At 41.3% G+C, this 25,182-nt stretch overlaps 1 protein-coding gene across 1 annotated transcript; it reads left to right on the forward strand.

Moving 5' to 3' along the window:
* The first annotated feature begins 639 nt into the window (after positions 1 to 639).
* On the forward strand, positions 640 to 24,830 carry LOC126155513 (larval cuticle protein 16/17-like). The gene is made up of 3 exons (XM_049916233.1): positions 640 to 660; positions 23,409 to 23,512; positions 24,629 to 24,830. The coding sequence occupies exons 1-3, from the start codon at positions 640 to 642 to the stop codon at positions 24,828 to 24,830; spliced, it is 327 nt and encodes a 108-aa protein (XP_049772190.1).
* Positions 24,831 to 25,182: the final 352 nt, after the last annotated feature.

Consider the following 25,182-nt stretch of genomic DNA (forward strand, 5'->3'; position numbering starts at 1 on the left):
AAGTATTCAACAATAATGACGCAGAAGCAAATCAGCGTATAATTGTGAAGTTCCAAGTGGTACCCGGTCATAGTGACGGAAAACGAGAACAATCCTGGGACGAGGGCCAGGCTTCAGGATGTCACAGAAGAATACTCGGCTCAAATATAAGTAAAATGATCGCTTATCGTAAAATATCACCTATTAACAATTGGTTATTAGCGGAAGAGGAAAATTTAGGAAAGGTGCAACGCAAACCAGTTGGAATAGGAAATAAAGGAGTGGAAATTTACATTGATTCAGGAAGCGAAGTATCAATAATTTCGGAGAAATGGAAGAATAAAGGAATTTTCTAAGTTACCTGCTACGGAAGTAAATATTATAGGTACTACAGGTACTAAGAGTAATGTAGTGAAATGGGAAACAAGGACTACTTTTGGAATAGATCAACTGGTGTTTGAACAAACCATGTTAACAGTCCCTAAAATCAATATGCAAGTATTAGTAGGAGTAGATTGGTTAATGAAATATGCAGTGGTAGTAGACTTTCAGATTGGTTCTTGTAAGTGCAATCTGGTTAACTATAATAAAGAGATCTTACTTAAGACAGATCGTTGTCAAGGACTAAATGGGAGCAATAGTTTACGGTTAATAGCGAATATGAGCTCAATGGAGAAGAATGTAAGTAATCTACAACAAACTGCAAATAAAACTGATTTGTACGCAAAGGCTTGCGAATCGGAACTGTTAACCCTTACTCAAAAGGAAGAGCTATATGGAATATTATGCAGGTATTCAGATGTATTTTCAGACAAATCAGGGAATACAGGAGATTAAGTGTGTAGTTTTAAGATTAAAAACAAGGAAACTTTTTTTCTGTAAACCTTGCCCTGTATCTATCAACGTAAAACAGGCGATACAGCAAGATGTAATGGTGGATAACAATGTTATAGAAAGAAGTACAAGCGTGTACAACAATCCACTGTTAGTTGTCAGAAAGGCTACAGGAGCCGTGCACCTAGTACTAGACGCAAGAACCTTGAATCGTCACATTGAACCGGAGACAGCGCGTCCCACATGCATAGAGGAGCTACTTGCTCGTTTCCCAAAGCAAATTATTTTAGTTCCTGGATCTCACGGCTGGGTACCGGCAGGTAAAATTAGCTAAAAAATCTAGACCTCATACCGCGTTCCTATATGACGGAAAGTCATGCCAGTTTAAAGTTTTACCATTTGGGTTAAACATATCAGTATCAGTGTTTATAAGAGCATTAGATGAAGCATTAGGGAGAAAGTTGTTACAAGAGCTATTGATTTATGTAGATGATAAACTTATTATTTCAGCAACTTGGGAGGAACATTGTGATTTACTTGCAAGAACACTAGAGAAATTTTATACCGAGGGAATGACTATTAAGCTCGATAAATCACATTTTTGGCGATAGTAACTAAAATTCTTGGGACATCTCTTAGGAATAAGAGGAATTACACCAGATCCAGAAGAACGCATTAAGGCGATTAAAGACTGTCCACATCCACAGAATGTGAAACAGTTACGTACATTTTTAGGATCAGCGGGATTTTATAGACGGTATGTACAAGAACAAGTCATGAATAATCCACAACTACTATCACTATTAAAGCGAAAGGTGAAATGGGTATGGGATGAAAATGCAGAAAATGCATCCCAGGAAGTAAAGGATACCCTAGTAAATGCTCCTATTGTAAACCATCCGAGTCGTCGTGAACGATTTGGCATCGCAACAGATGCACCAGAATATGGCATAGCAGCAGAAGTATTTCAAGGGAGATGGACACAGAATAGGGAGAACATAAAACCGTTGCTTTCGCTAGTCACAGGCTAGACAAACGAGGGCTGAATTATACACCAACGGAGAAAGAAGTACTTGTTGTGGTATGGAGCTTAAAGACATTTGAAACACTGATTTGGGGTTCAGAAACTGTTACTTATACAGATCACCAAGGATTGATATTCTTACTGGAAAGTCGTTTATTACGTAGGAGGCTCATGAGGTGGATACTGTTTTTACAACAGTTTCAGACATATATAGTATATATCAAGGGAACATTAAATTGCGTATCAGATGCATTATCACAATTGTCATTAGGAATGAGTAATTCTCAGAGAAATACTGCACCAGGAAAGATTTTTAATACAAATTTTATGAAAATAAACTATACGAAAGACGAAGTACGTGTATTAGCTAATAAAAGCTGGCAAGGAATGAAAGACGAAGAAGAGTTAAATCTTAAAATGCTAAAATATGAGAAAAATGAGTTACACAGAAGACAAACTTTGGACAGTGATCAACCAAGTATTGTTTTGGAGAGAGAACAAAAATACATCATATTGGAAATTATGTGTACCTGAGTGTGCACAAAATGATTTAATTTGGTCTACACCTGAAGGTTTTGGGCATTTTGGAATACGGAAGTGTATAAAACATATGACAAAGCCGTACCATTTTAAACACCTAAGTAAGGAAGTTGTCAGATTACTAAGAACCTGTCGAGTCTGTCAAAAGATGAAGGAAAATTATAAAGGAACACATTACACAACGTATTCTGTAGTACCTAGAGTTTTACATGATTTAACAGCTTCGGGTTTTTATGGACCATTACCAATAAGACAGAGAGGCGTCAGATATATTTATGTTCCATTAGAGCGTTGGTCTAAATATGATACATTATATTCAACTAAAGAAGCTAAAACAGAGACAGTTATAAACTGTATGCGCAAATATTTTGTAGTGGTAAGAAAACCTAAGAGATTATTAACGGACAACAGTTCACAGTTTGTGAGTCAATCATTTAAAGAGTTTCTAGTTTGGGAGAATGTAAGGCATGTCACGATATCAAAATATAGTCCAAAATCGAAAACGTGTGAAAGGGTTATGAAGGAGATAGGACGTTTATGCAAAACTTACTGTTCACCGAGACATACAACTTGGGCAAAATTAGAGCCAGAATTTTAGATGGTTTTGAATGAACTACCACATTTGTCTACGGGATTGTCGCCCGTAGAAATACACTCCTGGAAATGGAAAAAAGAACACATTGACACCGGTGTGTCAGACCCACCATACTTGCTCCGGACACTGCGAGAGGGCTGTACAAGCAATGATCACACGCACGGCACAGCGGACACACCAGGAACCGCGGTGTTGGCCGTCGAATGGCGCTAGCTGCGCAGCATTTGTGCACCGCCGCCGTCAGTGTCAGCCAGTTTGCTGTGGCATACGGAGCTCCATCGCAGTCTTTAACACTGGTAGCATGCCGCGACAGCGTGGACGTGAACCGTATGTGCAGTTGACGGACTTTGAGCGAGGGCGTATAGTGGGCATGCGGGAGGCCGGGTGGACGTACCGCCGAATTGCTCAACACGTGGGGCGTGAGGTCTCCACAGTACATCGATGTTGTCGCCAGTGGTCGGCGGAAGGTGCACGTGCTCGTCGACCTGGGACCGGACTGCAGCGACTCACGGATGCACGCCTAGACCGTAGGATCCTACGCAGTGCCGTAGGGGACCGCACCGCCACTTCCCAGCAAATTAGGGACACTGTTGCTCCTGGGGTATCGGCGAGGACCATTCGCAACCGTCTCCATGAAGCTGGGCTACGGTCCCGCACACCGTTAGGCCGTCTTCCGCTCACGCCCCAACATCGTGCAGCCCGCCTCCAGTGGTATCGCGACAGGCGTGAATGGAGGGACGAATGGAGACGTGTCGTCTTCAGCGATGAGAGTCGCTTCTGCCTTGGTGCCAATGATGGTCGTATGCGTGTTTGGCGCCGTGCAGGTGAGCGCCACAATCAGGACTGCATACGACCGAGGCACACAGGGCCAACACCCGGCATCATGGTGTGGGGAGCGATCTCCTACACAGGCCGTACACCACTGGTCATCGTCGAGGGGACACTGAATAGTGCACGGTACATCCAAACCGTCATCGAACCCATCGTTCTACCATTCCTAGACCGGCAAGGGAACTTGCTGTTCCAACAGGACAATGCACGTCCGCATGTATCCCGTGCCACCCAACGTGCTCTAGAAGGTGTAAGTCAACTACCCTGGCCAGCAAGATCTCCGGATCTGTCCCCCATTGAGCATGTTTGGGACTGGATGAAGCGTCATCTCACGCGGTCTGCACGTCCAGCACGAACGCTGGTCCAACTGAGGCGCCAGGTGGAAATGGCATGGAAAGCCGTTCCACAGGACTACATCCAGCATCTCTACGATCGTCTCCATGGGAGAATAGCAGCCTGCATTGCTGCGAAAGGTGGATATACACTGTACTAGTGCCGACATTGTGCATGCTCTGTTGCCTGTGTCTATGTGCCTGTGGTTCCGTCAGTGTGATCATGTGATGTATCTGACCCCAGGAATGTGTCAATAAAGTTTCCCCTTCCTGGGACAATGAATTCACTGTGTTCTTATTTCAATTTCCAGGAGTGTACTAGGAAGAAAATTTATAGGGAAACCACTATTAAAATTCTTCAAATGGCCAGACGTACAACAAGAAGAAAGTACTAACTTAGACAAAATAGTGGAAAATCAGTTGCGTAGATCAGCAAATAAAAGATAACGAAAGTATAAAACGTCAGCAATAAATCCAACATTTGAAATAAACGATCTTGTGTTGGTAAAAGAAGTACGTCATAGTTCTAATCTTAAAAAGGAAACGCAGAAATTTTTTCCGAAATATGCAGGACCATTTAAGATCATGGATGCTGTTGTTGTGGTTTTCAGTCCTGAGACCGGTTTGATGCAGCTCTCCATGCTACTCTATGCTGTGCAAGCTTCTTCATGTCCCAGTACCTACTGCAGCCTACATCCTTCTGAATCTGCTTAGTGTATTCATCTCTTGGTCTCCCTCTTCGATTTTTACCCTCCACGCTGCCCTCCAATACTAAATTGGTGATCCCTCGATGTCTCAGAACATGTCCTACCAACCGATCCCTTCTTCTAGTCAAGTTGTACCACAAGTTCCTCTTTTTCCCAATTCTGTTCAATACCTCCTCATTAGTTATGTGATCTACTCATCTAATCTTCAGCATTCTTCTGTAGCACCACATTTCGAAACCTTCTATTCTCTTCCTGTCCAAACTATTTATCGTCCACGTTTCACTTCCATACATGGCTACACTCCCTACAAATACTTTCAGAAACGACTTACTTACATTTAACAAATGTTTCTTCTTCGGAACGCTTTCCTTGCCATTGCCAGTCTACATTTTATATCCTCTCTACTTCGACCATCATCAGTTATTTTGCTCCCCAAATAGCAAAACTCCTTTACTATTTTAAGTGTCTCATTTCCTAATCTAATTCCCTCAGCATCACCCGACTTAATTCGACTACAATCCATTATCCTCGTTTTGCTTCTGTTGATGTTCATCTTATACTCTCCTTCCAAGACACTGTCCATTCCGTTCAGCTGCTCTTCCAAGTCCTTTGCTGTCTCTGACAGAATTACAATGTCATCGGCGAACCTCAAACTTTTTATTTCTTCTCCATGGATTTTAATACCTACTCCGAACTTTTCGTTTGTTTCCTTTACTGTTTGCTCAATATACAGACTGAATAACATTGGGGATAGGCTACAACCCTGTCTCACTACCCTTCCCAACCACTGCTTCCCTTTCATACCCATCGACTCTTATAACTGCCATCTGATTTCTGTACAAATTGTAAATAGCCTTTCGCTCCCTGTATTTTACCCCTGCCACCTTCAGAATTTGAAAGAGAGTATTCCAATCAACTTTGTCAAAAGCTTTCTCTAAGTATACAAATGCTAGAAACGTAGGTTTGCCTTTCCTTAATCTTTCTTCTAAGATAAGTCGTAGGGTCAATATTGCCTCACGTGTTCCAACATTTCTACGGAATCCAAACAGACCTTCCCAAAGGTTGGCTTCTATCAGTTTTTCCATTCGTCTGTAAAGAATTCGCGTTAGTATTTTGCAGCTGTGACTTATTAAACTGATAGTTCGGTAATTTTCACATATGTCAACACCTGCTTTCTTTGGGATTGGAGTTATTATATTCTTCTTGAAGTCTGATGGTATTTCGCCTGTCTCATACATCTTGCTCACCAGACGGTAGAGTTTTGTCTGGACTGGCTCTCCCAAGGCTGTCAGTAGTTCTAATGGAATTTTGTCTACCCCGGGGGCCTTGTTTCGACTCAGGTCTTTCAGTGCTCTGTCAAACTCTTCACGCAGTATCGTATCTCCCATTTCATCTTCATCTACAACATCTTCCGTTTCTATAATATTGTCCACAAGTACATCGCCCTTGTATAGACCCTCTATATACTCTTTCCACCTTTCTGCTTTCCCTTCTTTGCTTAGAACTGGGTTTCCATCAAAGCTCTTGATATTCATCCAAGTGGTTCTCCTTTCTCCAAAAGTCTCTTTAATTTTCCTGTAGGCAGTATCTATCTTACCCCTAGTGAGATAAGCCTCTACATCCTTACATTTGTCCTCAAGCCATCCCTGCTTAGCCATTTTGCACTTCTTGTCGATCTCATTTTTGAGACGTTTGTATTCCTTTTTGCCTGCCTCATTTACTGCATTTTTATAATTTCTCCTTTCATCAATTAAATTCAATATCTCTTCTGTTACCCAAGGGTTTCTACTAGAACTCGTCTTTTTACCTATTTGTTCCTCTGCTGCCTTCACTATTTCATCCCTCAAAGCTACCCATTCTTCTTCTACTGTATTTCTTTCCCCCATTCCTGTCAATTGATCCCTTATGGTCCCCCTGAAATCCTGTACAACCTCTGGTTCTTTCAGTTTATTCAGGTCCCATCTCCTTAAATTCCCACCTTTTTGCAGTTTCTTCAGTTTTAATCTACAGTTCATAACCAATAGATTGTGGTCAGAGTCCACATCTGCCCCTGGAAATGTCTTACAATTTAAGACCAGGTTCCTGATTCTCTTTCTTACCATTATATAATCTATCTGATATCTTCTAGTATCTCCAGAGTTCTTCCATGTATACAACTTTCTTTCATGATTCTTGAACCAAGTGTTAGCTATGATTAATTTATGCTCTGCGCAAAATTCTACCTGGAGGCTTCCTCTTTCATTTCTTGGCCCCAATCCATATTCACCTACTATGTTTCCTTCTCTCCCTTTTCCTACTATCGAATTCCAGTCACCCATGACTATTAAATTTTCGTCTCCCTTCGCTACCTGAATAATTTCTTTTATCTCATCATACATTTCATCAATTTCTACGTCATCTGCAGAGCTAGTTGGCATATAAACTTGTACTACTGTAGTAGGCGTGGGCTTCGTGTCTGTCTTGGCCACAATAATGCGTTCACTATGCTGTTTTTAGTAGCTTACCCGTACTCCTATTTTTTTATTCATTATTAAACCTACTCGTGAATTAACCCTATTTGATTTTGTATTTATAACCCTGTATTCACCTGACTAAAAGTCTTGTTCCTCCTGCCACCGAACTTCACTAATTCCCACTACATCTAACTTTAACCTATCCATATGCCTTATTAAATTTTCTAACCTACCTGCCCGATTAAGGGATCTGACATTCCACGCTCCGATCCGTAGATCGCCAGTTTTCTTTCTCCTGATAACGACGTCCTCTTGAGTAGTCTATATGTGTCGTTGAGCCACGCAAGCCTCCCCACCAACGGCAAGGTAAGATCATGGATAGTCCACACTCGAAAGTGTACTATTTAATTGACCCACATACTGGTCAGGAGAAAGGTTTATATAATGCCGACAAACTAAAAAAGTCAATCAAACTGTGCAATAAATAAACCTAAAAATTGTATATATACAGGGTGAGTCACCTAACATTACCGCTGGATATATTTCGTAAACCGCATCAAATACTGACGAACCGATTCCACAGACCGAACGTGAGGAGAGGGGCTAGTGTAATTGGTTAATACAAACCATAAATAAATGCACGGAAGTATATTTTTTAACACAAACCTACGTTCTTTTAAATGGAACCCCGTTAGTTTTGTTAGCACATCTGAACATATAAACAAATACGTAATCAGTGCCGTTTGTTGTATTGTAAAATGTTAATTACATCCGGAGATATTGTAACCTAAAATTGACGCTTGAGTACCACTCCTCCGCTGTTCGATCGTGTGTATCGGAGAGCACCGAATTACGTAGGGATCCAAAGGGAACGGTGATGGACCTTAGGTACAGAACAGACTGGAACAGCACATTACGTCCACATGCTAACACCTTTTTATTGGTCTTTTTCACTGACGTACATGTACATTACCATGAGGGGTGAGGTACACGTACACACGTGGTTTCCGTTTTCAATTACGGAGTGGAATAGTGTGTGTCCCGACATGTTAGGCCAATAGATGTTCAATGTGGTGGCCATCATTTGCTGCACACAATTGCAATCTCTGGCGTAATGAATGTCGTACACGCCGCAGTACATCTGGTGTAATGTTGCCGCAGGCTGCCACAATACGTTGTTTCATATCCTCTGGGGTTGTAGGCACATCACGGTTCACATTCTCCTTTAACGTATCCCACAGAAAGAAGTCCAGAGGTGTAAGATCAGAAGAAAGGGCTGGCCAATTTATGCGTCCTTCACGTCCTATGAAACGCCCGTCGAACATCCTGTCAAGGGTCAGCCTAGTGTTAATTGCGGAATGTGCAGGTGCACCAACATGCTGATACCACATACGTCGACGCGTTTCCAGTGGGACATTTTCGAACAACATTGGCAGATCATTCTGTAGAAACGCGATGTATGTTGCAGCTGTTTGGGCCCCTACAATGAAGTGAGGACCAATGAGGTGGTCGCCAATGATAGCGCACCATACATTTACAGTCCACGGTCGCTGTCGCTCTACCTGTCTGAGCCAGCGAGGATTGTCCACGGACCAGTAATGCATGTTCCGTAGATTCACTGCCCCGTGGTTTGTGAAACCCGCTTCATCGGTCAAAAGGCAGAACAGCAACGCATTCTCTGTTAATGCCCATTGACAGAATTGCACTCGATGATTAAAGTCATCACCATGTAATTGCTGATGTAGCGACACATGAAACGGGTGAAAGCGGTGACGATGCAGTGTGCGCATGACACTACTTTGACCCAGTCCACCGGCTCTCGCAATGTCCCGTGTACTCATGTGTGGGTTCATGGCAACAGCAGCTAACACACCAACTGCACCCGCTTCTCCTGTGACGGGCCTGTTACGGACCCGTTTGCGTGCTACGACCATACCTGTTGCATACAGTTGGCGGTAGATGTTTTGCAATGTGCGGCACGTTGGATGCTCTCTGTCCGGGTACCGTTCTGCATACACCCTGCAGGCTTCAGCTGCATTTCGTCGACACTCGCCATAGATGAGTATCATCTCCGCCTTTTCAGAGTTCGAATACACCATGGTCACAGTTCCTACAACATTACACTATCACAGACGTCTGGTAACACGGTGTAGTACAGTTGGTCTGCGTGCGGAGACGAATGCAGAATAACAATAGCAGCAAGCGCTACATGCGGACACTGCGACAGCTAGACCAAACCACAACAGTGCACTACAGTCACACTCGTAAACACGTTCGTCATCGTAAACATGTCCCTGCAGATGCTGCTCGCCGACCGTGGCCCGTGTTTGTTACAACACGCAACTGAACGTCGGAGGTTTCAAGCGTCAACTTTAGGTTACAATATCTCCGGATGTAATTAACATTTTACAATGCAACAAACGGCACTGATTACGTATCTGTTTATATGTTCAGATGTGCTAACAAAACTAACGTGGTTCCATTTAAAAAAACGTAGCTTTGTGTTAAAAAACATACTTCCGTGCATTTTTGTATGGTTTGTATTAAACAATTACACTAGCCCGTCTCCTCACGTTCGGTCTGTGGAATTGGTTCGTCAGTATTTGATGTGGTTTACGAAATATATCTAGCGGTAACGTTAGGTGACTCACCCTGTATACGTCATAAATTAGAAGGGGAGAGAGGACAAGCAACCAAGTACTAAATAGTACTTGAACTGACTATAATAACAGGATGACAAATAGAAAGATAGGGTACAGGTACAGAAAATGGAGTAATAGAAGGAGGCAGTAGATACAGTAATGTTTTGAATCGGTAATCTAGTTGGAGCTTGGGTTTTAAAAAAAGAGAATAATAGAAAGAATAGAGTGCAATTAAGAATACTTAGACATGTAGCATCGTCACTAGATGAGTTGAAATATGAAGAAAGTAGTAAGCAATACACTTAACACCTGAAATAGAGTAGAGACATGGAAGTCAAAACGGATCATCAAAGTAATATGGGAGAAAGTAGAAGGAAAAGTAATGGAAGATATAAATATATATGAATGTACAGTGTACTCTCTAATTAGGAATGATGAATAAGAGAAAGATAGGCTGACCTAAGAAAGGCTGACCTATACTGTGCGGGCAGGGGCATCAAGAAAGGGATTGACGTGTACCGTGGTAGAATAGGAATTATCATGGGGCTCTACCACACTGAATGAAATATAAATATTTTACAGTACTGAGACACAGATGCGGTCTTCGGTGAAGGTGAGGATAAGTACTGTTGAAAGGATAATCCATAGATTATTCTTAACATTAGTTATAAATAACAAGAGGTTTTTCCGAATGGATTATAGTAAAGGGTGAAAGGATTTGAGTGCAGTGGTGGAGACTATTTACACCTCAAAATAATTGCGCCCAAAAGCTTTGGAATACAAGTCAGTACCCTTGGAATGTGGGATATTAAGGGAGTTAAGTTCTCTAAAAAGAGAAGAAAGAGATGTCAATATGATGGAAAATCAGAAAGTCTATAATCAGTATAATAACGAAAGATGAGCAATCTATCTACAGAAGGTTAATATTGCGTTACATATTTAAAGAAGAAGAATATTACGATGTCTAAGTATATCAGAATAAATGTCTCACAAGAATCCACTAGACAGGTAGTAAAATTGTCTTAAATCTAAAACAAAATTCGTTAATTGGTTATGAGGTCATGGACGATGAAGTCCCATACTCTGTGACTGAGCCTAGGGGAACGATGCGGGAGACCCGCACCGCCCTACTAGGCAAGGTCCTAGTGGATGTGGTTTGCCATTGCCCTCCTCCGACCGTAATGGGGATGAATGATGATGCTGATGAAGACGACACAACAAGACCCAGTCATCTCGAGGAAGGTGAAAATCCCTAACCCCGCAGGCAATCGAACCCGGGACCCCGTGCTCGGGAAGCGAGAAAGCTACCGCGAGATCACTACCTGCGGACTTATGAGGTCAAGAAGATCAGAAATAAAAGGGGATTAAGAATAACATTAATGACAGCTAATACACTACTGGACATTAAAATTGCTACACCACGAAGATGTCGTGCTACAGACGCGAAATTTAACCGACAGAAGAAGAAGCTGTGATATGCAAATGATTAGCTTTTCAGAGCATTCACAGAAGGTTGGCGCCGGTGGCGACACCTACAACGTGCTGACATAAGGAAAGTTTCCAACCGATTTCTCATACACAAACAGCAGTTGACCGGCGTTGACTGGTGAAACGTTGTTGTGATGCCACGTGTAAGGAGGAGAAATGTGTACCATCACGTTTACGACTTTGATAAAGGTCGCATTGTAGCCTATCGCGATTGCGGTTTATCGTATCACGACATTGCTGCTCGCGTTGGTCGAGATCCAATGACTGTTAGCAGAAAATGGAATCAGTGGGTTCAGGATGATAATACGGAACGCCGTGCCGGATACCAATAGCCTCGTATCACTGGCAGTCGAGATGACCGGCATCTTATCCGCATGGCTGTAACAGATCGTGCAGCCACAACTCGATCCCTGAGTCAACAGATGGGGACGTATGCAAGACAACAACCATCTGCACGAACAGTTGGACGACGTTTGCAGCAGCATGGACTATCAGCTCGGAGACCATGGCTGCGGTTACCCTTAATGCTGCACCACAGACAGGAGCTCCTGCGATAGTGTACTCAACGACGAACCTGGGTGCACGAATGGTAAAACGTAATTTTTTTTTGGAGTGAATCCGTATTCTCTTTACAGCATCATGATAGTCACATCCGTGTTTGGTGACATCGCGGTGAACGCACATTGGAAGCGTGTATTCGTCATCGCCATACTAGCGTATCACCCGGCGTAAAAGGTATGGGGTGCCATTGGTTACACGTCTCGGTCACGTCTTGTTCGCACTGACGGCACTTTAAACAGTGGACGTTACATTTCAGATGTGTTCCGATCCGTGGCTCTACCCTTCATTTGATCCCTTCGAAACCCTACATTTCAGCAGGATAATGCACGACCGCATGTTGCAGGTCCTGTACGGGCCTTTCTGGATACAGAAAATTTTCGACTGCTGCCCTGGCCCGCACATTCTCCAGATCTCTCACCTATTGAAAACGTCTGGTCAATGGTGGGCGAGCAACTGGCTCGCCACAATACGCCAGTCACTACTCTTGAGGAACGGTGGTATCGTGTTGAAGCTGCATGGGCAGATGTACCTGTACACGCCATCCAAGCTCTGTTTCTACATCTATATCTACATCTACATCTACATTTATACTCCGCAAGCCACCCAACGGTGGGTGGCGGAGGGCAGTTTACGTGCCACTGTCATTACCTCCCATTTCTGCTCCAGTCGCGTATGGTTCGCGGGAAGAACGACTGTCTGAAAGCTCCGTGCGCTCTCGAATCTCTCTAATTTTACATTCATGATCTCCTCGGGAGGTATAAGTAGGGGGAAGCAATATATTCGATACGTCATCCAAAAACGCACCCTCTCGAAACCTGGCGAGCAAGCTACACCGCGATGCAGAGCGCCTCTCTTGCAGAGTCTGCCACTTGAGTTTGCTAAACATCTCAGTAACACTATCACGCTTACCAAATAACCCTGTGACGAAACGCACCGCTCTTCTTTGGATCTTCTCTATCTCCTCTGTGAGCCCGATCTGGTACGGATACCACAGTGATGAGCAATACTCAAGTACAGGTCGAACGAGTGTTTTGTAAGCCACCTCCCTTGTTGATGGACTATATTTTATAAGGACTCTCCCAATGAATCTCAACCTGGTACCCGCCTTACCAACAATTAATTTTATATGATCATTCCACTTCAAATCGTTCCGCACGCATACTCCCAGATATTTTACAGAAGTAATTGCTACCAGTGTTTGTTCCGCTATCATATATTCATACAATAAAGGATCCTTCTTTCTATGTATTCGCAATACATTACATTTGTCTATGTTAAGGGTCAGTTGCCACTCCCTGCACCAAGTGCCTATCCGCTGCAGATCTTCCTGCATTTCGCTACAATTTTCTAACGCTGCAACTTCTCTGTATACTATAGCACCATCCGCGAAAAGCCGCATGGAACTTCCGACACTATCTACTGGGTCATTTACATATATTGTGAAAAGCAATGGTCCCATAACACTCCCCTGTGGCACGCCAGAGGTTACTATAACGTCTGTAGACGTCTCTCCATTGATAACAACATGCTGTGTTCTGTTTGCTAAAAACTATTCAATCCAGCCAAACAGCTGGTCTGATATTCCGTAGGTTCTTACTTTGTTTATCAGGCGACAGTACGGAACTGTATCGAACGCCTTCCGGAAGTCAAGGAAAATAGCATCTACCTGGGAGCCTGTATCTAATATTTTCTGGGTCTCATGAACAAATAAAGCGAGTTGGGTCTCACACGATCCCTGTTTCCGGAATCCATGTTGATTCCTACAGAGTAGATTCTGGGTTTCCAAATACGACATGATACGCGAGCAAAAAAAGTGTTCTAAAATTCTACAACAGATCGACGTCAGAGATATAGGTCTATAGTTTTGCGCATCTGCTCGACGACCCTTCTTGAAAACTGGGACTACCTGTGCTCTTTTCCAACCATTTGGAACCTTCCGTTCCTCTAGAGACTTGCGGTACACGGCTGTTAGAAGGGGAGCAAGTTCTTTCGCGTACTCTGTGTGGAATCGCATTGGTATCCCGTCAGGTCCAGTGGACTTTCCTCTGTTGAGTGATTCCAGTTGCTTTTCTATTCCTTGGACACTTATTTCGATGTCAGCCATTTTTTCGTTTCTGCGAGGATTTAGAGAAGGAACTGCAGTGCGGTCTTCCTCTGTGAAACGGCTTTGGAAAAAGGTGTTTAGTATTTCAGCTTTACGCGTGTCATCCTCTGTTTCAATGCCATCATCATCCCGGAATGTCTGGATATGCTGTTTAGAGCCACTTACTGATTTAACGTAAGACCAGAACTTCCTAGGATTTTCTGTCAAGTCGGTACATAGAATTTTACTTTCGAATTCACTGAACGCTTCACGCATAGCCCTCCTTACGCTAACTTTGACATCGTTTTGCTTCTGTTTGTCTGAGAGGTTCTGGCTGCGTTTAAACTTGGAGTGAAGCTCTCTTTGCTTTCGCAGTAGTTTCCTAACGTTGTTGTTGAACCACGGTGGGTTTTTCCCGTCCCTCACAGTTTTACTCGGCACGTACCTGTCTAAAACGCATTTTACGATTGCCTTGAACTTTTTCCATAAACACTCAACATTGTCAGTGTCGGAACAGAAATTTTCGTTTTGATCTGTTAGGTAGTCTGAAATCTGCCTTCTATTACTCTTGCTAAACAGATAAACCTTCCTCCCTTTTTTTCTATTCCTATTAACTTTCATATTCAGGGATGCTGCAACGGCCTTATGATCACTGATTCCCTGTTCTGCACTTAGAGTCGAAAAGTTCGGGTCTGTTTGTTATCAGTAGGTCCAAGATGTTATCTCCACGAGTCGGTTCTCTGTTTAATTGCTTGAGGTAATTTTCGGATAGTGCACTCAATATAATGACACTCGATGCTCTGTTCCTACCACCCGTCCTAAACATCTGAGTGTCCCAGTCTATATCTGGTAAATTGAAATGTTTGACTCAATGCCCAGGCGTATCAAGGCCGTTATTACGGCCAGAGGTGGTTGTTCTGGGTACTGATTTCTCAGGATCTATGCACCCAAATTGCGTGAAAATATAATCACATGTCAGTTCTAATATAATATATTTGTCCAATGAATACCCATTTATCATTTGGATTTCTTCTTGGTGTAGCAATTTTAATGGCCAGTAGTGTATGTTTGTATAACTATGCGTCTGACTTAGAAAAGATGGCCATACTATTACAGAAAGTAACAAGATATAATATATAATATTACAAGTATGAAGAAAATTAATGAATCCTGCCAAACAGGAACAAAGTAGTTAAGTAATTAAGTGAACATAGTCACGAGTGATCATAACGAGTATAAAAAGTTATGTTGGAGAGATTATGTAAAGGCAGCTTAAAGATATAAGAGTAGGATAATAATAACAGAATTGTTAATAAAAGTGTTTATGTAACTAGAGACTTAAGCACGAGATCTTTTGTCTGAGTGGCGGGATATGTAGTTTTTCGGGATATTTGTAAACATCGCAACACACCTTTGGAAAGCCGTCAACAAGAGATGCTAGTGAGTAAATCGAATAAGGATAAATGTAGTGGGAAAGAGAAACTGTGTGTTTTCCTTCCTTGTATGGAGTGAATGTGGAGCAGCGGTGGAGCCTGCAAGAAGGGGACCAGTAAAAATGGTATTACAATCCCTGGTCGTCCGGGAGTCATTTGTGCCAAGGTGCATCAAGTGCCTGAATCCGAGAGCCATGGAGTAAACTACGCGCCAACAAGAGCGTAATGAACAATTGGAGACTTGTTTTTCTGCCGCGAGGGATTAGCCGAGCGGTCTCAGGCGGTGCAGTTATGAACTGTGCGGCTGATCCCGGCGGAGGTTCGAGTCCTCCCTCGGGCATGGGTGTGTGTCTTTGTCCTTAGGATAATTTAGGTTAAGTAGTGTGTAAGCTTAGGGACTGATGACCTTAGCAGTAAAGTCCCATAAGATTTCACACACATTTGAACATTTTTTGTTTGTTTTTCTGTTGTTTTTTTTCCCCTCAGGTCCTACAGTATGCATGTACGGACGTTTGAAAGTACTCAAGGGAGGGTATTATCATAGCAATTGCCAGTTGTGTTGTGAAAAGTTATAATGAAAATGTTGGGCAAAATACACCCATGTTTGTGAGAAGTGTGGCTATTTATTTAGTAGCGCAATAGAGACAACTTGCAGAAGCATTCCAGGGATCTTCACCGCAGTTGGATCGACAGGGAGGTGGCACGGAAGGATTCGGACTACCAAGATGGTAGAAGCAGATATGGACAACCTAAAGGCATTTGAAAGGAAAATCCTGCGAAAAATTTGTGTGCTCGTGAGGAAAGCAGAGTGTTGGAGAGTAAGTGACAGAGCTTATGCAAGCGAAAGAAACAGTGAAATCTGTTAAATCTCAAAGGAATACTCTCGTTAGGACATATGGAGAGAATGACAGACGACAGTACGCCAAAAGTGCATGATGAATATCAGATGGTATTTCACCAGAAGGAGGGGTCGACCAAGAGCCGGATGGCTGGACAGTGTGTTGGCCGACCTTACCAAGACGAAGATCCAAGGATGTAAGAGAAAAGCAGAGAACTGAGATGTTTGGAGGAAGATTGTTGAGGAGGCCAAGGTCCATCAAGCGCTGTAGTGCCAAAGAAGAAGAAAGAGTATATGAGACAATTTCCTATTTTTTTTACAACGTTGGTAGCTTCCCAAAACCCGTTACAAGCTTGTCTACGACGCTCTATCTGCAGCGCAACTGGTGAAGGCAGTTCCTCATTCCATATCTAGCAGATGGCTGGATAGTCTCATTAGTGTTCATGAAATATGTAAATCAGTTAAACTGAGAGTTGTGCAGTACAGATTGTTATCAAGTGAAGTATATAAAGCTTAACTTGAATACCAGGTTACATTTGCTTGAAGGAAGCTGTTAAGAAGAAAATAAAAGACCTTGTGAAATCTAAATAGCTGCCGGAATACTATAAAAATCAAAGTTTTCACATATTCGCTGGCCGCGAAACAACACTGAAAACATGATATACGAATGACGTAATGCAATGCTAACACAGTGGACATGGAATGAGAATCAAGTTCCGGAAGTTCATTTAACGAACAGATACACGAATCACAAAATTAAAAATATGTGTACTTATTTATGACCATAGTTTGGCCGTTTGAATACCTGGTGTCCTTCGATCGCCTTGTTTCAAGAGTTCGAGTGTTTTTCTGTTCATATCTCCCTCAGTTCTCCTATTACAAAGGAGTATGGAATCTATGGAAGCTTCCAAACATATCTGTTTATTCTGTATATTTGACTTCTTCGTCTTTATCTTTGCTATGACAAAAAATCGAGACCTAGCTTGAAGTTAGGTTTGATGTTAATAAAATTTTGCATTCGTTGTGTTGGTACATGGTGCCTAATAACGTAAATACGTTATCAATTTGATGTACGTAACAGTTTTGTATTTATGGTTTTTCAATAACAACAAGGTTTTTAATATTTATCTCAAATAGATAAATTGAGTTTATTTCCAAACATAAAATTATTTGTTTTGAGTTTGTTTTGTTTGTTTGCTTGTTTATGATGTTTTAAGTTTGTTTAAAAAGTCATCCAAGGTTGATGAAGGGCCGTAATAAATCTGCTCCTTAATTTGCAACACTTAAGAATATAGTGGTTGAGTTCAGATGCGGTCATATTTTCTTGAAGATAATACACTTGACACGTCTGTCACAACTGAGAAAGTGCACTAAAGAGTATTGCCGACTAGTCGTTAAAGTTTCTCGAAACAGATATTAGTATATCTGAAGAAAGGAGGCATTGTACCATAAATAATTATTTACGAGAAAGTTACCCGCAAGGTGAATGCCACATTTATTGAATGATGAACAAGAGTAAACAAGAACCAAATTTTAAATCCCGTTTCAAACAGTTCTAAGAATATCCCAACTGATTTTGTGCACCGTCGTGTCACTGTGTATGAGACGTGAATCCATCACTGAGCACTAAAAAAAAAAAAAAAAATATCAATCACTACACAGAGGCGACGTCAGTGGCTCTCCATCAAATAAAAGCGAAAGTGCTTCCTTGTTGCAGGAAGTGCTTTTAAGAATACCTTCAAAAGGTAAAACAATAACTTTCTAATACAGCGCATGTCCCCTAAACTAACTGGATGCAAAATTAGTTGGAGAGAAGTCTACATTGGAACAGTATATAATCAAGGTAAGTCACATGCGAATAACATAGCGATGAGAAACTGACTTACTAAATGTTAGAACACCCACCTTAATCATCAGATTTGGCATATTTTGACTCTTGTCTATCAAACATTTTGAGTAATTGCTAGTTGGGAATTTTTGGAGTTAAGGAAACGACTACAGTGGCCTCCACTAATCGCTCTCTATTGACAGCAAAAGTGGAAGATTAGGTGCATTGACATGAATCGACACCACGTCAAAATATATTTTTCAGCTAAAAAAACAAGATATATACTACAAGAAATTAAAATTATTTCATTTACTTTCTAAGCAAAAATGTTAGGGGATGAAAAGAATCGACAAAATGCCTTACATACATTTCGGTGGTGCTCTCTAAGAGCGGTTTTCTTCCTCTCTTTAGTATATTATGTAACCTGCACAGAAAAAATTTTCGAAATGTTTGACAGTGTGTCAATGGACATAACGTTGTTTCATTTAATGTGGTCTGCTGCTCCTCCAATATGAGAACGCTTTCGCACACGTAGCAACAGGGAAAATCTACGTTTTAAACGGTAATTTCAAATTGTGGTGAAAGATAAAGGAAAAGCTAATCGGAGACACTATTTCTGAATTACTTCTGAATTACCAACTCTCGAGTGAATAGATATCAGAAGAAACGTATTAGAAACTGACATATATGTCGTGTACGTATCGTATGAGCGACCCTAAAGCTATTGAATAAGTGCGAAGTAGAGAAAGTGTGGTGGGACCTTTTCTGATAATGGAAAAAACGTTACAGTCAGAACTGTAACTATTCCGCTGATGGGCGGTGCAGTGGTCCAGTTGACTGAGCCGCTTGCTTAGCGGTGTAAGAGCAGACGATTTGAATGTAATTATCCGTCGACGTCTGCGTCATTGAAGTTGGGGGGGGGGGGGTATTCTCTGGTTGTATAAATACAGTAAAAGCCAGTCGACGCTGATCTTTTTCATGAAATCATTAGGCACTCACCTCAGGTGATATAGAGATACCATGAAAATCGAAGTCAGGATGGTCGGAAGGATATTTCAGTCTTGCACTCTCGAATATGCATCCACTGTCTCAATCGACGTACCTTTTCACTTCTTATAGCTAGTACAAATTATATCATCTGCTTCATCGCCTGTCACTACAAAACCAACATCTGTAGAAATCATGATGCTAAATCGGAAGGCCATTCCCGAGGATTGCTTTGAAATACGTGAAGCACCAACGTCTTCTCTTCCACGTCGCCTCATGTTGCATGGCTTCTTTCTCAACAACTAGTGTTGTGCACACAATTAATACTCTGTTTTAGGTTTAGATCCACAGCGGCATTACATTTCTCTCAAGAAATTCCGCGAATTACTTTAGAGGAAAACCTACACGTTTCCTTCTGCAATGTTATTCATTTGAGTCGATATCGATCTACATTTATATCGACAGTGATAGGACGATAAACTCTAACTTCGTTTCTTTTTTATTGTCCTACACATACCTGCCACTACGAACTGTATTGCATTTCGAAATCTATTAATACTGCCATAAAGAAGATGGTTTTCCGCAAAATTTTCTTATACTTGTATCCCATCATTATGTTCTTACAGTTAATTTTAATTTTTTATTTTGTACTTTTCTCAAAGTAAGTTGTGACTTTAACAACAAAACCGGATCCGAGTTCGGCGGTTTTGACAATCGGAAAAGATGCATTATTTTTAAAAAGGCAACATCGATAATCATGTACATTGCTCCTAGTTATTAAGAGTTCTTTTGTCAGCCGTGTTATATCCGTCATTTTGATTTTTGGGAAACGAATTTTGTGAGTAATTCCTTGCCTACCGCATCATAATCTCGAATTAAGAGTGGGAAGTGAAAGTACTGTAAGTTTCATGTGATGAACGGCCGAGAGGAAATCTCCTACAGCGAAGGTGATTACCCATCATCGCCTAACTCAAGGCTGCGCTCAGCTGAGAAACAAGTAAATGACTGCTCTGTTATTATGACGGGGGAGTAAAGAGTTCGTGCAGGTATATAAGCAGGCGCAGAGCGGACAGAGGTCATACTTTGTCGTTCACTTCCAGAGGCAGCACAGCTCGTCACCACTCACCACTCACCATGAAGTGCATCGCTGTAAGTGTTCTCACTATTTGTTTTATCAGTGTCCATCACCTCTTCACTTGTTAACTGTTAATGTCTCGCCATTGTACTGATGGCACCGTAGAGCTATACTGGCTTTTGACCAGCATTTACTCATTTTTAATGAAGGGTATCTTTTAATTAAAGTCTGAAATGTCAGATCCTCAAAATGTAACACTTAAAATTTCAGATCAGCATTTATTGTAAGGATATAATAAATTCTTAAGCTTTTGGTGATAATATTATAAGTAAAAATTTTATATTTGTACTGACAAACGAAACGTTCCCTCCATCAAGTAATGGTAGAATACTTAAATAAATGGGCTAGATGGCGTTAATAGAACCACAACATTTGAATAGTTTGCCGAAAAACTTATCAGATATATACAGACTAAGAATGGCATACAGTGTTGTTATTTCTAAGGTCAGCTGCGAATCCCTTTCAAAAATATGATGGATCCCAGGATAAGAATCACTGCTGTATATAATTGTATTTCGGATCACTATTTTACCGTGCCTCCTCTTTGCTGTTAACTAACTGCACGGTAGAACTGTAAACCTTCAGTGCATGGCAGCTGGGAGTATATCCATTTATCAGTAGGTCTTCTCTGTTTTATTTGGTGCCAAATTCATTTTCAGTGCGCTTTTTCTCCAAGGAATTTCACACCAAGAGCTTATATTGGCTTTTAGGATTTTGCAAAAGCGAAGAAAAATTCCAAGTAAAATTGTTGGTAAAGATGCCCAATTCCTTACAATATCGAGCAGGTAGGGAGCGTGGAGCTAGGTACTACATCAGTGTCCAGCCAATCTATAATAGCAAACGTCTCACCCGGTTTCTGGCGTACAGCCCCAGTTGCATGTTGCCCATCTAAGGGCTTCCAGGAGCAACTAAAATTTAATTTTCAGTATTTCATATAATTACTGACCGAATTTAAAAATTTTAAATGCTGTCATTGTCAAATCATTAAGAGATATACCTTTATGCTAAATAGTTAATACGGCAAGACAGGTACTGCAATTAAAAATTGTATATGCGTCTTGAAGCAACGCAACTCAAGGCGCACAAAGACCCGGACTTTATTCATCCAGTCACTGAGAATGAGTGCACATAGCGACATCCAGCAAACTTTCCACATAATTGCCAACCTTTACGAGTATTTTGCAAACCGTATCCACGTATAACACTGAATTTATCTGCAAAATTGTGTAACTGTACGATACATAGTTCAGGAGTTATGACTTCATATAGACTGTGATGCGTGAAAAACTAACTTTCTGCTTAAAACGGAGAGCAAATCAACCAGACTGTACTCCTTCAGCGACTTGCAACAAACTTTAAACACTACTTCAAACCATTCTTAAACTTTTGCTCGCTTACATGCTTAACGTAGGTTACTGAACACATTAACTCACTTGTAAAGCAGTCAGAAGCTGTTTTATACACGGGAGTTTATAAAGAATCGGAGGTTTACTCTTAGAGACCTAATACGAGAATATCTAGAGGCAGCTGCTCGGTTAGTTTAAGGGAGCAATTGTACTACTGTGCGTCCAAGTCTGACAAAGTGTTTAATTTTTCTACATATAGTAAACGAAGACTGACACTTTCAGGACATTTATAGAAGATTAATGGTAATAAACTGACAAATGAAGTCTTCAAGTATCTCTGGAAAAAGAAATTAAGAACAAGCTCGATCCGAGAAAATTAAAAATATTATGAAATACACAGCATAAAAGCAGAATAAACAAGAGAGAGAGAGAAAAGAGAGAGAGAGATATCGTCAGAAGTGCTAAATTTACAGGAATTCCAAGACAGATGCAGTTTTAGAATAGGCGTGATGTGGTGTGAACAAAGAAAAAAAGGAGACGTGGTGAAAACATGAAAACATGTTGGAGAAAAGAAGAACCTAGAAAAAAGCTGAAAGTGGCGATAGATCCCTATTTGGATAAAAGGCAAGAAAAAAAAAAACAGCGTGTACGCCTCTAAAGTGTAGTAGAATACTATCCCAGTTCTGTCTCGCTTGTTGTATTGCTCAGACATTGAGACTAAATTAGCGATGTTCATTTCATTGTACTTCGGTTACTTCTTACTTTAAATATGGCGTAATAACTTCCATGGCAGTCTATCGATGAACAGTTTGCTCATTAATTAACTGAATTCTTTTTCATTCTTATTAGGTAAGTGAAAAAGGATAAACACAGGTTTGATATCATCCGTTGTCTTTGACCAATGACGTCATAACAAGCCCCAAAATGCAACACAAACAGGATTTGAAATGAGGACCAATGGCATTCCCGTGGCACCGAAATACGTATAATCCTCAAATACAGAATCGTACGAATTTTTCATAATAAATGGTGAAGATAATGGGAGAACGCCGGGAAATTTGAGATTTTGCACAAGGGTAAATTAAAATAACAACTGCAAAATCACCGTAACGGCAAAACACACAAACCAGAAAAACAAGATACAATGGTTGGTATCAAAGATGCAAAAACCAAAAATTAGCGCGAACCAACATTGATATCGAAAACATCACTTGACCTATATAGTATAATTTAACCCCCGGTTCGGACCTATAGCAGTACAAAAAAACAAATCCGATACCAATAAACGTACCTAAAAATCGCTGTAGTCAACGAAACGCGGTATCGAAATAAATCAAAGCATTAATAATAAGTTAACATCACTATAACACACAAACTGAGCCTCGATCTCTCAAAGAAAGTAGTAAGTCCGGCAAGAATTTTATATTCATGTATCCATAAATAGTTTCATGTTTACGTAAATTGTAATCACTGCTTCCGCTCGTTAGTAGAAAACCCAAAGCTAATGTTTAATCTCTGACTAATGAATGACGTCATCCTTCACAACAGTACTACGTGATGGCTGAAACCTGACGTGCGGTATAACCAGTGAAAATGGTATTTGGTTTAAGTAATTTTATTTCTTTGGAATCAGTTGTCAATACGCTATTAAAAAAGTAATGAACGATTTAAAACAGTGACTGTCGGTGTTGTGCAAGACTATCCTGCGACCTGCAGCGCGCCTACCTCTTCTGGGAGAGCCCACTATACTAGCGGCGGCCCTTGTGTTTCAGCTGTGCCTGGTCGTCGCCGTGTCCTACGTGCTGGCCGACACCAAACCCATCGAGGTGATCTCCCGCGAGGAGGTCCACGATGCTGCCGGCCAGTATTCGCTCTCGTGAGTTCTGTCTGTCTGCCCTGTTCTGTAGTGAGATCAGTGAAATCCGGTATGGGATTAAGAATTTTTAAAATTAATCAAATGGTTCAAATGGCTCTGAGCACTATGGGCCTTAACATCTATGGTCATCAGTCCCCTAGAACTTAGAACTACTTAAACCTAACTAACCTAAGGACAGCACACAACACCCAGTCATCACGAGGCAGAGAAAGTCCCTGACCCCGCCGGGAATCGAACCCGGAAATCCGGGCGTGGTAAAATTAATCGAGAATGATTTTTGATTCTCGAGTTGCTTTTGCTTCTGTGGGTTATATGAACATTTAAATGCAAGGAAACGATTCGTGATTGTGGTAGGACTGCAATCGACTTTATCTTTTAGTAATAATAGGATGGAGCTACTCGAACGAAAAGTATAGGCGTTTCATACAGAAAACTTATACAAATAGTTTGATAATTGAATAAATTAAATTCTTTTCTGCCATTAATCAGTTTTACGGTTATATCCGTTCATATTTCATTTCATAGAGAACAACTGTCACATTCAAATATGTAGCCTGATTAAACCAACGGATTTGTAAATAGCATAATATTAAGCTGTGGATTAATGACACGTGTCTTGACCATGGCTGGAAGTACGAATAATCTCACTCTTTCTTACGTATTACACACACGACTGTATACGCAACAGGAGGCACTAGTGCTGAAATGGAGCATCTGATGTTTCCATGATACACTAAGCTGAAATTTCCATTTTCATTTCTATAAACATACAGCAACTCATCTCTTGCCTGCATTAGCGGTTTTAGACGTTCTAATAAAAAATATACGTCAATTTCTGTAATGACAAGAGGATTTCTTTAGATACCTACTCCCCTCACTCCAATTTTCATTTTATTTGAAGTTGAATCATGGGTATGCCTAGGAGAAACAAATTTGCGTTAGTGGCTCTTGTGAATCAAAATAGCAAGTATACGACTCTGATTATTACGCAGTCGGATAACTTACTAAAAGCTTCTTACCGCGATCATAGTCATAAAGTACGATATCCTAGGATATGTGTAGTTGTTCATCCCTCCAACAGTAACAAGTCGATTAATGTAGGCTGTGGGTCCGCAGGTACCAGACGGCCAACGGCATCACGGTGGTGGAGCACGGCGAGCTGAAGCCCACCCCTGACGGCAAGGACCACGTGCTGATCAAGAGCGGCCAGTACCAGTACACCAGCCCCGAGGGCAAGCCCGTCGACATCAAGTACAAGGCCGACGAGTTCGGCTACGTCGCCACCGGAGACGCCATCCCCGTCGCACCCGTCGCCTAAACACCGTCACTTCACCTATAACTGTACAAACTCATTAGCCAAGTCAATAAATTAATTTAGCCTTCAACATTATGCAATGGATGTTTCAGTTATTTCTTGCAAAGTACCCCTACAGCCCTGAGAGTCTGAACAACAATTTTCCTTAATAGTCGCCACATTTCATCCATTATTTTCCACTTACTCTGAAATACAGCTAACCAAGTCCTTATGAGTAAATCTGGCAGTAGACGAACTGTTGTGAACTTTTGGATGCGTCAAGAATAGTACACACAGACCAAAATTCATGTACACCTGCCATAGTTAACGAATGGTAGAAGCATCTCGAGCTCAATAAAATGCTATTTCGTCAAGC

Source organism: Schistocerca cancellata, chromosome 2 (assembly GCF_023864275.1).
Source record: "Schistocerca cancellata isolate TAMUIC-IGC-003103 chromosome 2, iqSchCanc2.1, whole genome shotgun sequence".
Taxonomy (NCBI): domain Eukaryota; kingdom Metazoa; phylum Arthropoda; class Insecta; order Orthoptera; family Acrididae; genus Schistocerca; species Schistocerca cancellata.